Source organism: Hypomesus transpacificus, chromosome 2, assembly GCF_021917145.1.
Source record: "Hypomesus transpacificus isolate Combined female chromosome 2, fHypTra1, whole genome shotgun sequence".
Lineage (NCBI taxonomy): Eukaryota > Metazoa > Chordata > Actinopteri > Osmeriformes > Osmeridae > Hypomesus > Hypomesus transpacificus.
In genome coordinates, this window is record NC_061061.1 from 234,294 (window position 1) to 249,822 (window position 15,529).

Consider the following 15,529-nt stretch of genomic DNA (forward strand, 5'->3'; position numbering starts at 1 on the left):
AGACCTATCTTCTACACAGGGGGCAAAATCATGTTTTGAATACTAATGAAATTGTATTCTCACCAGCACAACCACAGACCCAGTCTCTGGGTTAGGCTGGAGGGAGATGGAGGGGGATGGAGAGAGGTAGGAAGTGAAAGGTACAGTAGGAGTCATGGAGAGGTAGGAAGCAAGGTAAGGAGATAGGAGGAAAGGTTTTCCAGAGCGTTCAGCAGGCCAGGCCTGATGCCTGGCTAGACTGGAGGGTCCTGGCCGTGTTCAGCTAGACTGGAGGGTCCTGGCTGTGTTCAGCTAGACTGGAGGGTCCTGACCATGTTCAGCTAGACTGGAGGGTCCTGGCCGTGTTCAGCTAGACTGGAGGGTCCTGGCTGTGTTGGGTTAGACTGGAGGGTCCTGCCCGCGTTCAGCTAGACTGGAGGGTCCTGGCTGTGTTGGGTTAGACTGGAGGGTCCTGCCCGTGTTCAGCTAGACTGGAGGGTCCTGCCCGTGTTCAGCTAGACTGGAGGGTCCTGGCTGTGTTCAGCTAGACTGGAGGGTCCTGGCTGTGTTGGGTTAGACTGGAGGGTCCTGGCTGTGTTCAGCTAGACCGGAGGGTCCTGGCTGTGTTCAGCTAGACTGGAGGGTCCTGGCTGTGTTCAGCTAGACTGGAGGGTCCTGGCCGTGTTCAGCTAGACTGGAGGGTCCTGGCTGTGTTGGGTTAGACTGGAGGGTCCTGGCTGTGTTCAGCTAGACTGGAGGGTCCTGGCCGTGTTCAGCTAAACTGGAGGGTCCTGGCCGTGTTGGGCTGTGTTCTCAGGCTGTGTTCTCTCACCAGGAGTATGGTGATGGTCATCCAGGTCACCATGGTGATGGTGAAACAGCACCACAGTGATGGATACAGGCTGGTCACCGTGGCGATGGTCCTTCACTGGAGACAGTGTCCGACGTTGTCATGGATATGCAGCAGTGAAACATTGAAATGATTCTGAATAAATGAGCACATATTTACTCTCCAGAACTCTTCCTGTCCTCGTCTTTCATTGGTTGATATTTGCAGTATGTGGTGCAGGAATCTGTGGTATGTGAGCAGTCTGCCATGTTGGATCACCAGGGCAACGCTGCTCTTTTTTTCCAATCTTCTTTTGGTCATGTGTTGTGTTTGGGCTTGTAGGTCCATACTAACCTCCTCCTCCCTCCTTCCATATCTTCATTTCTCCCTCCCTCCTTCCATATCTTCATTTCTCCTTCCATAAATTCCTCTTTTCCTTTCTTTCTCTCTCCTTCTCTCCTTCCCTCCCTCCCCCCTTTGGCCAGACCCCAGCCCGTAGAGTGGTGAGGGGCGTGGCCAGACCCCCCAGCCCGTAGAGTGGTGAGGGGCGTGGCCAGACCCCCAGCCCGTAGAGTGAGGGCTCCACTGGGGAGCCGGACACCTCAGCAGCTGTTCCAGCAGACCTGTGTCTCCTCACACCCTCCCTCTCCTGGAGCCTCATCAGGGTAACCTCAGGGCTGCATGACGCCTCAGAGCTGCATAACACCTCAGGGCTGAGCCCTCTTCTCCTTTCTCCTCTCTACTCTCTCTCTCTTCTCTCTCCCTCTCCTCTACCACCCTCTCCTCTCTAACCCTCTCCTCTTTCCTCTACCACCCTCTCCTCTCTCTCCCTCTCCTCTCTCACCCTCTCCCTCTCCCACCCTGTTCCCCTCTCCCTCCCTCCCCCTCTCCTCAGCCCTCCATCTCTTCTTCTCCCTCTCCCTCTCCCTCTCCCTCTCCCTCTCCCCCTCCCTCTCCCCCTCCCCCTCCCTCTCCCTCTCCTGTGTTAGTTCTCGTCTGGTTTCCCAGGCTGCTGTCTGTACACATTGTCACTCCTGAGTTTGTCAACAGCGGTTCTCATTTGTCCCTGCTGGCAGATCACTCATTGTTCAGAGCAAGCAGTCAAAACAGATTTTTAAAAACCCGTCGAGCAATTAGCCTCCCTTGACTGGCAGGCTTTTTCGCGCTGCTCAGAGCTAACACGTTTCGTCACCACGACGCCCCACGCGCCTGGCGACGCCCCACACGGCGCCTGGACTTGGAGGACGCCTGCTGGCCTGAGACCAGATCTGATCCAGCTCGCCATGTGCGGCAAAATGAAACGTGCTGGAGTATCTATCATTTAATCAACTGAGCTGTGTTAATATTCCACATGCTGCTTAATGATATATTCATATTAGGATATATCGTTCATCATACTCTTTCAGATTATAATGAAACGATTAGAGCAGTCTTCTTTAGGAGACAGATACATATTTAAGAAACAGAGAGATAGAGGAGGAGTAGACAGGAAATGAGAAGGGTGAAGTTAGAAAAGGAGAGAGGGACTAACAGAGGAGGAGGAGAGGAAAGGAGGGGTGGGAAAGGGAGAGGCGGAGAAGGAGAGCAGGAGGAGAGGAGGAGAGGAGGAGGAGGACAGGAGGAGAGCAGGAGGAGGAGAGGAGGAGGAGGAGAGGAGGAGGCAGAGCAAAGCAGGAGGAGGAGAGGAGGAGGCAGAGTAAAGCAGGAGGAGGAGAGGAGGAGGAGTAGAAGGAGAAGGAAAGCCGGAGGAGAGCAGGAGGAGGAGGAGAGGAGGAGGTGGAGGCAGAGCAAAGCAGGAAGAGGAGAGGAGGAGGAGAGGAGGAGGCAGCAGAGCAGAGCAGGTGTTGTTGTGGGAGTGATGTTCCAGCTACTGTCAGTATAGTGACATGCTTCTGACAAGCAGGCTAACGCCCAATCCAATCTGCACCATCTCTGTTTATGGGGATTAAATTAAAGAACACAGCAGACAATTTCATACCTGGCTTCCCCCCTGTTCCCCCACCCTCCCCTCCACCCTCCCCAGAGCCAGCTCTGTAATGGAGGACTGCGCTGGCTTCCAGTGGAATGGAAACTCATACGCTCATGGGATTAGTGGCAAGCTCTCCTCTCGCCCGGAACTTGAAAGAACAAGCTCGTTTTATATAAACGCTGCTACAGATAAATGGCTAGTTCTCATGGCCTGCTGTCTATCTGATTGTGTACACGGGTTGTTTTACACACACACACTAATTGCGTTACTCAGATAAAGACAGCAATTAACAGATAAAAGGGGAGCTGTGGACCAGTAGAAGTATGGTGACCTGTGACCCTCAGAGTCTGCCAGTGTTATTACCACATCGGAACATAACGGTAATTAGCTCCGTATAATTAAGACCAGCATGAACTTTATCTTTCTTGTTTATCTGAAAGTCTATATTTAACAGGCTGTCTGTTTCATCTCCTATAGTGAACAATAGGGAAACGATTACACACTTTAGTTTGTCAACTAAAGTACACCTCAGTTTGTACATACACACACAGACACCCCCAGACACACACACACACAGACACACACACACAGACACCCCCAGACACACACAGACACACACACACAGACACCCCCAGACACACACACACAGACACCCCCAGACACACACACACATACACACCTCCTTTGATAAGGAGCTTCTTCAGGGTCAGGGTTTACCCCTCCCAAGTCAGAGAGCCAGACCAGCACTGGCCACACCAGAACCAGACCAGGTTGCTAGGGAACCAGACCAGGTCGCTAAGGAACCAGCAAAATGCTAGCTAAAACAGGTTGCTATGGGCAGGAGAGAGCAGAACAGGTTACTAAGGGCAGGGGGTAGCAGACCTGGTTGCTAGGAACAAGAGGAAGCGGACTTGGTTGCTAGGGACAGGAGGGGGAAGCAGACCTGGTTGCTAGGGACAGGAGAAGGAAGCAGACGTGGTTGCTAGGGACAGGAGGAGGAAGCAGACCTGGTTGCTAGGGACAGGAGGAGGAAGCAGACCTGGTTGCTAGAGACAGGGGGAGGAAGCAGACCTGGTTGCTAGGGACAGGAGGAGGAAGCAGACCTGGTTGCTAGAGACAGGGGGAGGAAGCAGACCTGGTTGCTAGGAACAAGAGGAAGCAGACCTGGTTGCTAGGGACAGAAAGAGGAAGCAGACCTGGTTGCTAGGGACAGGAGGAGGAAGCAGACCTGGTTGCTAGGGACAGGAGGAGGAAGCAGACCTGGTTGCTAGAGACAGGGGGAGGAAGCAGACCTGGTTGCTAGGGACAGGAGGAGGAAGCAGACCTGGTTGCTAGAGACAGGGGGAGGAAGCAGACCTGGTTGCTAGGAACAAGAGGAAGCAGACCTGGTTGCTAGGGACAGAAAGAGGAAGCAGACCTGGTTGCTAGGGACAGGAGGAGGAAGCAGACCTAGTTGCTAGAGACAGGGGGAGGAAGCAGGCCTGGTTGCTAGGAACAAGAGGAAGCAGACCTGGTTGCTAGGGACAGGAAGAGGAAGCAGACCTGGTTGCTAGGGACAGGAGGAGGAAGCAGACCTGGTTGCTAGGGACAGGAAGAGGAAGCAGACCTGGCTGCTAGGGACAGGAGGAGGAAGCAGACCTGGTTGCTAGAGACAGGGGGAGGAAGCAGACCTGGTTGCTAGGAACAAGAGGAAGCAGACCTGGTTGCTAGGGACAGGAAGAGGAAGCAGACCTGGTTGCTAGGGACAGGAAGAGGAAGCAGACCTGGTTGCTAGGGACAGGAGGAGGAAGCAGACCTGGTTGCTAGGTTACACTGAGCGAGGAAAATAGTTGATGGAATGAGCAAAGACAATGGAGATCACACTCCCACACTCACACGCAAGAGACCTGCTTTCCTTTCTCACTGCCACTCGCTCCCAAACTCACAAAAATCTTTCATTGACCTAAACCCAAACCAATGACAAATGTGACGGACATCAGACATTCACATCACAAAGCCTTTCTGAAGAAGCCTCTGAAGGTTGTAGAACTACAGCACAGAATCTGCAGAAGCTTTTAGAATGTGTGAGGTGTTCCGTTTATCTCCGGGTTAAAGGTTAGGAGGGTTCCTAACTGACTCACCAAACATGTTCCCGATGTGTCCGTTCCTGGTCAGTGGGCGGAGCTCATTCTTCCCCCAGGCGTACTGCTTGTAGTTGTCCCATGCGAACTTCATCATCTGGAAACAACACAGGACACAGAGGTTACCCATCTGGTACCCATACCAACCTGGTTCCCACAGCAACTGTAGTTAGGCTGGCCATGCCAGAGATGTTTTATTTCTGCTGCAAAACAAGCCTGTCGTCATCACACACAGACCGCTCAGCTCATCAAGGCTCATCGCCTCCCTAACCCTAACCCAAAACAAGCCTGTCGTCATCACACACAGACCGCACAGCTCATCAAGGCCCCCCCCCCCACCCCCCCTAACCCTAACCCAAAACAAGCCTGTCGTCATCACACACAGACCGCTCAGCTCATCTGCTCCATCCTGCAGACTGCTCAGCTCAATCTGACGGCAGCTGATATAATCCTGCAGACTGCTCAGCTCAGCCCAATCTGACGGCAGTTGATATAATCCTGCAGACTGCTCAGCTCAGCCCAATCTGACGGCAGCTGATATCCGTCAAACACAGAAATTCATGTCTCAACGTCCACAGTCCAAAGCACCAAAGACCAGATGTTTTACACAAAAACTCTTGTTTTACCAACAGCTGAATAAACTATTTTTGGGTTGTTGACAGGTCTGTTTTTGCTCTAATGTTTTGTAAGGAATGTGGTAGCTGAGATGTGGTTACTTTACACTGTGTCTGGTAGCTGAGATGTGGTTACTTTACACTGTGTCTGGTAGCTGAGATGTGGTTACTTTACACTGTCTTTGGTAGCTGATATGTGGTTACTTTACACTGTGTCTTGTAGGTGAGATGTTACTTTACACTGTGTCTGGTAGCTGATATGTTACTTTACACTGTGTCTGTACAAACTTCTGATCCTCTACTGTACTTTCTATGAGCTTCTCCTTAAAGAAGCGTGTGCTAAATGAATATTATGCAAATAACTGTAATGTTGGTATCAAGGTGTTGGCTCGCTATCCACCCGCATCCTGCACACACACAAACATACATGCACACACTTCCGGAGAAAAAGAACAATAACTACATACAGATAAACAAAAAATCTAAACAGTAAACCGGTAATGCATTATGGGTAATAATAACTTTGGGTTCTCACACCAAAGGAATGTACCAATCATAACACAGCTGTAGTCAGCTGACAGGACTGAGGGCCAGGGGTAAGGTACTGCCCACTGACAGGACTGAGGGCCAGGGGTAAGGTACTGCTCACTGACAGGACTGAGGGCCAGGGGTAAGGTACTGCTCACTGACAGGACTGAGGGCCAGGGGTAAGGTACTGCTCACTGACAGGACTGAGGGCCAGGGGTAAGGTACTGCTCACTGACAGGACTGAGGGCCAGGGGTAAGGTACTGCTCACTGACAGGGTGGTAGGGCCAGGGGTAAGGTACTGCTCACTGACAGGACTGAGGGCCAGGGTTAAGGTACTGCTCACTGACAGGACTGAGGGCCAGGGGTAAGGTACTGCTCACTGACAGGACTGAGGGCCAGGGGTAAGGTACTGCTCACTGACAGGGTGGTAGGGCCAGGGGTAAGGTACTGCTCACTGACAGGACTGAGGGCCAGGGTTAAGGTACTGCTCACTGACAGGACTGAGGGCCAGGGGTAAGGTACTGCTCACTGACAGGACTGAGGGCCAGGGGTAAGGTACTGCTCACTGACAGGGTGGTAGGGCCAGGGGTAAGGTACTGCTCACTGACAGGACTGAGGGCCAGGGGTAAGGTACTGCTCACTGACAGGACTGAGGGCCAGGGGTAAGGTACTGCTCACTGACAGGGTGGTAGGGCCAGGGGTAAGGTACTGCTCACTGACAGGGTGGTAGGGCCAGGGGTAAGGTACTGCTCACTGACAGGGTGGTAGGGCCAGGGGTAAGGTACTGCTCACTGACAGGGTGGTAGGGCCAGGGGTAAGGTACTGCTCACTGACAGGACTGAGGGCCAGGGGTAAGGTACTGCTCACTGACAGGACTGAGGGCCAGGGGTAAGGTACTGCTCACTGACAGGGTGGTAGGGGCATCTCATCTCTAATGATGTAACAGAAGGATCCATCCAACCTAGTAGGATGAGGATATATCTCCTCTCTCCCTCTCCATCTCCCTTCCCAACCTCTCAATGACATTGATGTAAATAGGGCTATACAACTACATTTTGATTTGTTCCTGTGCCCTTCCTGGATGGAGTAGGAGTGTGGTCCAGCTAGAATATTTAGTAGCTGGACATGTTTTCAAACTGGGACGGCTAATATTAATGAACAGCATTTCAAAGGATGCTTTATCACCTGGTAGTGATTAACACTGACGATTATGGCAGGAGCACTTCCAGAGGATGTGAAAACTGATGCTGGGACAGCATCCAGGGATCCACTGGTATTGACGATGAAATCTCGCTTGCAAGACACTCATTCCTTAGACTGAAGGAATAAAAAGCTAGTGTTGACACCATACTTCTGACACATCATCTCCTTTTTCCGAGAAAAAAAAAACTTTTCCTATTTCAAGGGTTTAGAAGTTTTTTTGATTTGAAAATGATCTATAGCTACTCTTCTCCCACACCATAGTTCTGGCAGGAAAAGAAAGATAAAGAAATGACCTCAGGAGCGCATTTATAGTCCATCTGTTTATTCATTTATGGGAGGCAGCAAGGCGGGGTCAGTGGCTCGTTCACATGCGGTCAATCTCACGTTGATTGTGATTTATAAAGGAAATGTGCGCAGGACTTGGCGTACGACCGGTTTTATACATGTGAATATTTCTGTGTGTAGGTACTTTTCGAGTTTTGGCCGTATGCCATCTTCTGGTATGAAAGCTTCACAATCCTTTCTACATGAGGCCCCTGGACCCCAGCATGGCAGACAGTACAGAACCTCACCCTGCGGTTCTACCTACAAAACCTCAACCCCCATGGTTTTATTTCCCTGCCGTGGTGATCCAGGGGAGTGGGGGAGGGGCGGAGAGACCAGGGGTCAACGAGTCCCAGGATTGTTACAGAAGCAACACATCATCACTAAATCCCCCCCACACACACACACACAACCCCGCCTCCACACATGCCCCTCAAACACGCACACACCCTCCACACATCCCGCCCACCCCTCCAGGGCCAACACACAGGCAACACTGGTCGATGTGGCGGCAGCAGCCTGGTCTGTGTCTGGAGGGGAGCCAGCCAGCCAGTCAGTCAGTCAGCCCCAGCCTGCCAGTCAGTCAGTCAGCCAGTCAGTCAGCCCCAGCCTGCCAGTCAGTCAGTCAGCCAGTCAGTCAGCCCCAGCCTGCCAGTCAGTCAGTCAGCCAGTCAGTCAGTCAGTCAGCCCCAGCCTGCCAGTCAGTCAGCCAGTCAGTCAGTCAGCCAGCCCCAGCCTGCCTGCCAGCCTGCTAACCCCAGCCAGCCAGTCAGTCAGTCAGTCAGCCCCAGCCTGCTAACCCCAGCCTGCCTGCCAGCCTGCTAACCCCAGCCAGCCCTTCCACCAGGCCCAGCAGGGATCAATACCCCTCTGCCAGGGGCCATCGATCAGGGAGGATACAACTACGACATCTACGCTCTGCGAGGTCAGGGGCAGCCAGCCAATCACGGAGGGCTCAGTGACATCACAGAGCTCAGAGGCGATCACTCGTCTGATAGTCTGGATCATAGACATAATATATGTCTTAAGATCTGGATGCTGACCAACAGGAGAGAGAGAGAGAGGGCAAGAGAGAGAGAGAGAGAGAGAGAGAGAGAGAGAGAGAGAGAGAGAGAGAGAGAGAGAGAGAGAGAGAGAGAGAGGGCAAGAGAGAGAGATAGAGAAAGGGCAAGAGAGAGAGAGAGAGGGCAAGAGAGAGAGAGAGAGAGAGAGAGACGGAGAGGGAGAGGGAGAGGGGGAGGGGGGAGAGAGAGGGAGGGAGAGAGTGAGAGTATGTGTGTATGTGAATGTCTGAGTGATTGTGTGTAATAGTGTGAGTGTGCATGTGTATGTGTCTGTACGTGTACCTGAGTGCGTATATGTGTTTGTTTGTGTGTTTGTGGCAGACAGACTGAGATGGATGAGAGATGAACATTATCTGGGGAAAGCCCAACGTTCATCTGTGAAATGCTAATGTAAAATATTCCCTGTAATTCTGGAACTTGCTTCTGCAACACAGACAAGATGAAGTTAGTCTTCCTGACTGTGAATCCCAAAGTCTCCAGTTTAAAGTGTTCAAACACGTCTCAGACAGAAGCCCTGTTCAACACTTCTGTGGCATCAAGTCTGTGGGGACAACAGTAGACACCTTTGTAATCAATTATTTGCGTAAAGAAAAATTCCCACGGAGCCCACACTCCACCACAGAAGAAGACAAGCCTGACCTCCACCACAGAAGAAGACAAGCCTGACCTCCACCACAGAAGAAGACAAGCCTGACCTCCACCACAGAAGAAGACAAGCCTGACCTCAAGTGGTGGAGATAGCTTGCTGAGCTGAAGCCTAGAGACCTGGCTGGCTGCTGTAGCATTCTCTTGGTCTGATGAGTCCAAATCTGCCCTCTTAACACCCCAGCGTGAGTCCCTGACACTTTGATGTTTGATCAATTAACTGGTAGGCTGATATGAAGGCCTTTCAGGTCCTTCTGAACAGACCCCTGGACTGTGCTGGACGATTGTTCTGGAACCCCAGCAACAGCTGAAACCCTTCCAGGGGTTAACAGGACCCTATGTGAGGTCCCCCTTCCTTCTCCTCTTCCTCCCTCCTCCCCCCCTCCCCTTCCTCCTCGCTCCCCCTCCCCCCCTCCCCTTCCTCCTCGCTCCCCCTCCCCCTCCTCCTCCTCGCTCCCCCTCCCCCCCCCTCCCCTTCCTCCTCGCTCCCCCTCCCCCTCCTCCTCGCTCCCCCTCCCCCCTCCCCCTCCTCCTCGCTCCCCCTCCCCCCCTCCCCTTCCTCCTCGCTCCCCCTCCCCCTCCTCCTCGCTCCCCCTCTCCCCTCCCCCTCCTCCTCGCTCCCCCTCCCCCCCTCCCCTTCCTCCTCGCTCCCCCTACCCCCCTCCTTCCTCCTCCCTCCTCCCTCCTCCCTCCTCCCCCATCCTCCCTCCTCCCTTCTCCACCTCTCCCTCCTCCTCCCCCTCCTCTTCCCCCCTAATCCCTCCCCATCCCCCTTCCTCCTCCTCTCTAAAGTGATTGTTGTGTTTGTGCTATGAGCAGTGATCTTAGAGCCGGGGAGGATCATGGGTAATAAATCCCTGGTGCGTAGTGGCGGGGCAGACACGTGTTAACGAGCTGCTGTGTCATCACCTGGACCGCTGGCCCAGAAAACACAACATCAGCTCCCCTGCCCTGCACACCCTCCACTCCCCTGACTCGACAGAAAAGCCTTTTCTTACTCCCCCCCCCCTCCCCACACACTGATCCCCCCCCCTCCCCACACACTGATCCCCCCTCCCCACACACTGATCCCCCCTCTCTCCACACACTGATCCCCCCCCCTCCCCACACACTGATCCCCCCCCCTCCCCACACACTGATCCCCCCTCCCCACACACTGATCCCCCCTCCCCACACACTGATCCCCCCCCCCTCCCCACACACTGATCCCCCCCCCCCTCCACACACACTGATCCCCCCCCCTCCCCACACACTGATCCCCCCCCCTCCCCACACACTGATCCCCCTCTCCACACACACTGATCCCCCTCTCCACACACACTGATCCCCCCCCTCCCCACACACTGATCCCCCTCTCCACACACACTGATCCCCCCCCCTCCCCACACACTGATCCCCCCCCTCTCCACACACTGATCCCCCCCCCTCCCCACACACTGATCCCCCTCTCCACACACACTGATCCCCCCCCCTCCCCACACACTGATCCCCCCCCCTCCCCACACACTGATCCCCCCCCCTCCCCACACACTGATCCCCCTCTCCACACACACTGATCCCCCCCCTCCCCACACACTGATCCCCCTCTCCACACACACTGATCCCCCCCCCTCCCCACACACTGATCCCCCCCCCTCCCCACACACTGATCCCCCCCCCTCCCCACACACTGATCCCCCCCCCTCCCCACACACTGATCCCCCCCCCCCCCCCCCCTCCCCACACACTGATCCCCCCCCCTCCCCACACACTGATCCCCCCCCCTCCCCACACACTGATCCTCCTCCCCACACACTGATCCCCCCCCCTCCCCACACACTGATCCCCCCCCCTCCCCACACACTGATCCTCCTCCCCACACACTGATCCCCCCCCCTCCCCACACACTGATCCCCCCCCTCCCCACACACTGATCCCCCCCCCTCCCCACACACTGATCCCCCCCCCTCCCCACACACTGATCCTCCTCCCCACACACTGATCCCCCCCCCCTCCCCACACACTGATCCTCCTCCCCACACACTGATCCCCCCCCTCTCCACACACTGATCCCCAGACCTCCAGACTGTTGTCTCCTCTGCGCCCCACACCATGAAGAAATGCACAGTAATGAAACATCACTGATTTTCTCTATGTTGAAACGCATTGCAAGTGCATCTAATTATTACCTTGGAAGACACGTTATTTATAAACATCCCTTCAGTCTGAGAAGACATGTGAATGTGTTTCCTTAAACTGAAAACATTATGTACACAAGATTCTTGCATTATATTAGAAATGCTCTTATTTTAAATTCCTGCCTCAAACTTTCCCCTCCCTCTCTCTCCTTCCTTCTGTCTCTCTCTCTTCTTCCCCCTGTCTCTCTCCCTCCCTTTGTCTCTCTTCTTCCCCCTGTCTCTCTCCTTCCCTTTGTCTCTCTCTCTTCTTCCCCCTGTCTCTCTCCTTCCCCCTGTCTCTCTCTCTCTTCTTCCCCCTGTCTCTCTCTCTTCTTCCCCCTGTCTCTCTCTCTCCTTCCCCCTGTCTCTCTCCCTCCCTCTGTCTCTGTCTCTCCTGGTGTGTTGTGTTCCTGCCTGTGTAACATACAGTGCCCTCCAAAAGTATTGGAACAGTGAGGCGAATTCCTTTATTTTTGCTGTAGACTGAAAACATTTGGGCTTGACATCAAATGATGAACGTGAGACCAGAGATCAACGTTTCAGCTTTTATTTCCAGGTATTTACATCAGGATCTGATGCACAACTAAGAAAATATCACATTTTGTTTGAATCCACCCATTTGTCATGTGAGCAAAAGTATTGGAACAGATATACTTAAAACATATTTAAGTGAATAAGACTTAATATTTAGTTGCAAATCCTTTGCTTTCAATAACTGCAGCAAGTCTGTGACCCATTGACGTCACCAAACTTTTGCATTCTTCCTTTTTGATGCTTTCCCAGGCTTTCACTGCAGCCTCTTTCAGTTGTTGTTTGTTTTGTGGGGTTCCTCCCTTCAGTCTCCTCTTAAGCAGGTAAAATGCATGCTCTATAGGGTTTAAGTCTGGAGATTGACTTGGCCAGTCTAATACCTTCCATTTCTTGCCCCTGATGAACTCCTTTGTTGTTTTGGCAGTGTGTTTTGGGTCGTTATCTTGCTGCATGATGAAGGCTCTGCCAATCAGTTTGGTTGCATCTTTCCTTAAATTGGCAGACAAAATGTTTCTGTAGACTTCCGAGTTCATTTTGCTGCTGCCATCATGTGTTACATCCTCAATGAAGATTAATGAGCCCGTCCTAGAAGAAGCCATGCAAGCCCAAGCCATGACATTACCTCCACCGTGTTTCACAGATGAGCTTGTGTGTTTGGGATCATGAGCAGTTCCTTTCTTTCTCCAAACTTTAGCCTTTCCATCACTTTGGTAAAAGTTAATCTTTGTCTCATCAGTCCATAAAACTTTGTCCCAGAATTTTTGAGGTTCATCTCTGTACTTTTTGGCAAATTCCAGCCTGGCCTTCCTATTCTTCTTGCTAATGAGTGGTTTGCATCTTCTGGTGTAGCCCTTGTACTTTTGTTCATGAAGTCTTCTGCGAACAGTAGATAGTGATACCTTCACTCCTGCCATCTGGAGGTTGTTGCTGATCTCACTAACAGTTGTTTTAGGGTCTTTCTTTACAGCTCTCACAATGTTTCTGTCATCAACTGCTGATGTTTTCCTTGGTCTACCTGTTCGACGTCTGTTACTTAGTACACCAGTAGTTTTCTTCTTCTTCAGGACATTCCAAATGGTTGTACTGGCTATGGCCAATGTTTCTGCAATGGCTCTGATTGATTTTCCATCTTCTCTAAGACTCACAATTGCTTGTTTTTCACCCAAAGACAGCGCTCCGGTTTTCATGTTGTTTTCACCTCTGAATACAGTCTGCATAGACAAAACCTATCTTACCCAATCTGAACCTGAGTGTAGACATTCAGTGGTATTTATTGATTGAATAATGTATGTAATAGGACACACCTGGGCAACAAAACACACCTGTCAGTCATATGTTCCAATACTTTTGCTCACGTGACAAATGGGTGGGTTCGAACAAAAAGGTGATATTTTCTAATTTGTGCATCAGATCCTGATGTAAATACCTGGAAATAAAAGCTGAAACGTTGATCTCTGGTTTCACATTCATCGTTTGATGTCAAGCCCAAATGTTTTCAGTCTACAGCAAAAATAAAGGAATTGGCCTCACTGTTCCAATACTTTTGGAGGGCACTGTATATAAGAACAGGCTGATAATGAAACATGAGTCACAGAACAAAGGAGGGTCCAACTCCCTTTGTGAAGGTTTGTGTGTACGTAAGTGTCCACATGTGTGTTAATGTGTGTATCTACAGATGTGTGTGTGTGTGTGTCTGCAAGTGTGTGTTTGTTACTACAGATGTGTGGTCTACAGGTGTGTGTTCATGTGTGTGTGTGTGTGTATCTGTGTGTCTACAGGTGTGTGTGTCTACAGGTGTGTGTCTACAGATGTGTGTGTCTACAGATGTGTGTGTCTACAGGTGTGTGTGTCTACAGGTGTGTGTGTCTACAGATGTGTGTGTCTACAGATGTGTGTGTCTACAGGTGTGTGTCTACAGATGTGTGTGTCTACAGGTGTGTGTCTACAGATGTGTGTGTCTACAGGTGTGTGTGTCTACAGGTGTGTGTCTACAGATGTGTGTGTCTACAGGCGTGTGTTCATATGTGTGTGTGTGTGTGTGTGTGTGTATCTGTGTGTCTACAGATGTGTGTGTCTACAGGTGTGTGTGTGCGTATGTCTACAGGTGTGTGTGCGCGTCTACAGGTGTGTGTGTTCCCTGAGGGATTCGTTAGAAGCAGTTCCACAGCAGACCCAGGACTGAGACCTTCCTAAGCAGGGAGAGGAGCAGCCCCACGGACCCCAGAGCAACCTGGAGGTCCTGGGCAGAGTGGGGCAGCAGGCAGGGGGGGATGAGGGCTAGTTTAACCTGAACATCAGGCAGCAGCTCAGCCCTCTGATGTGTGTAGGTGTGTCTGTGTGTGTGTCTGGATGTGTGTCTGTGTGGGTGTGTGTCTGTGTGTGTGTGTGTGTATGTGTGTCTGTGTGTGGGTGTGTGTGTGTGTGTTCATGGATGCCCCGAGGCCAGGGGGCCCACTGTGCCAGGCTGTGCCAGGTTGTGCCAGGCTGTGCCAGGCTGTGCCAGTCTGTACTAGGCTGTGCCAGTCTGTACTAGGCTGTGCCAGGCTGTGCCAGGCTGTGCCAGGCTGTGCCAGTCTGTACTAGGCTGTGCCAGTCTGTACTAGGCTGTGCCAGGCTGTGCCTTTTATCTGTGCAGCTGAGCCAGCAGTCCTAATGCGATCACAACCAGAAGAGGGAGAGGAGAGAGAGGAGAGAAGAGGAGGGGGGAGAAGGGGAGGGGAGGAGAGGAGGCGAAAGAAGGGGAAGAGAGAGAGACAGAGACGGAGAGTAGGGAAGGGGAGGGGAGGGGAGAGAATTGCAAAGTGGAGAAAAAAGACACTCATGGAGAATTGAAATTAATTTGCGAGCTAGAAATTGTCCATTTGAGAGAAAGTCTGTCTGGGGAGGGGCTGCTTATTAGAGCTGAATCTACAGAGCTGTACACACAGTCACATACTGTATACAAAAACACACACACACACACATACTTCAAAAGGACCACAGGGATTCCAGGTGTGAGTAGTCAGGAAGCAGGTAAAGACAGGAAGCAGGTACAGACAGAAAGCAGGTACAAACAGGAAGCAGGTAACAGACAGGAAGCAGGTACAGACAGGAAGCAGGTACAGACAGGAAGCAGGTACAGACAGGAAGCAGGTACAGACAGGAAGCACAGACAGGTACAGACATTCTAACAGTGAGAAGTGCAAGTGGAGTACTTTACTTTACGTGTGTGTCTGCACACTCTGTACGTCTCTGTGTGTGTGTGTGTGTGTGTGTTGGTGAGTGAGTGAGAGAGTGTGCGTGCATATGTGTGTTAGAGTATGGGAAAACAGAACAGGGCTAATTGCTTTTCCTAAATCAAGGTATTGTAGAGAGAGAGCTGCGCTCTATAAAAGGAAAACATTCATTCTTCTCAAATCTGAAAGTGAACCTGCGGAGCATTGCTGCCGCCAAGTGACCCCTCTCTCTCTCTCTCTCTCTCTCTCTCTCTCTCTCTCCTCTCTCTCTCTCTCTCTCTCTCTCTCTCTCTCTCTCTCTCTCTGCAGACTCATAAACAGTGTAGAAACAGCAGCCATGATTTAACGTCT

The 15,529-nt window shown here is 52.0% G+C and overlaps 1 protein-coding gene across 2 annotated transcripts in view; it reads right to left on the minus strand.

Moving 5' to 3' along the window:
* The window catches only part of LOC124483144 (mannosyl-oligosaccharide 1,2-alpha-mannosidase IA), a 98,497-nt gene that overhangs the window by 66,003 nt on the left and 16,965 nt on the right, over positions 1 to 15,529 (minus strand). For both annotated transcript variants that reach the window (XM_047043441.1, XM_047043447.1), the window contains exon 2: positions 4,898 to 4,994. In XM_047043441.1, coding sequence (XP_046899397.1) covers positions 4,898 to 4,994 — 97 coding nt within the window. The remainder of the gene's footprint in view (positions 1 to 4,897; positions 4,995 to 15,529) is intronic.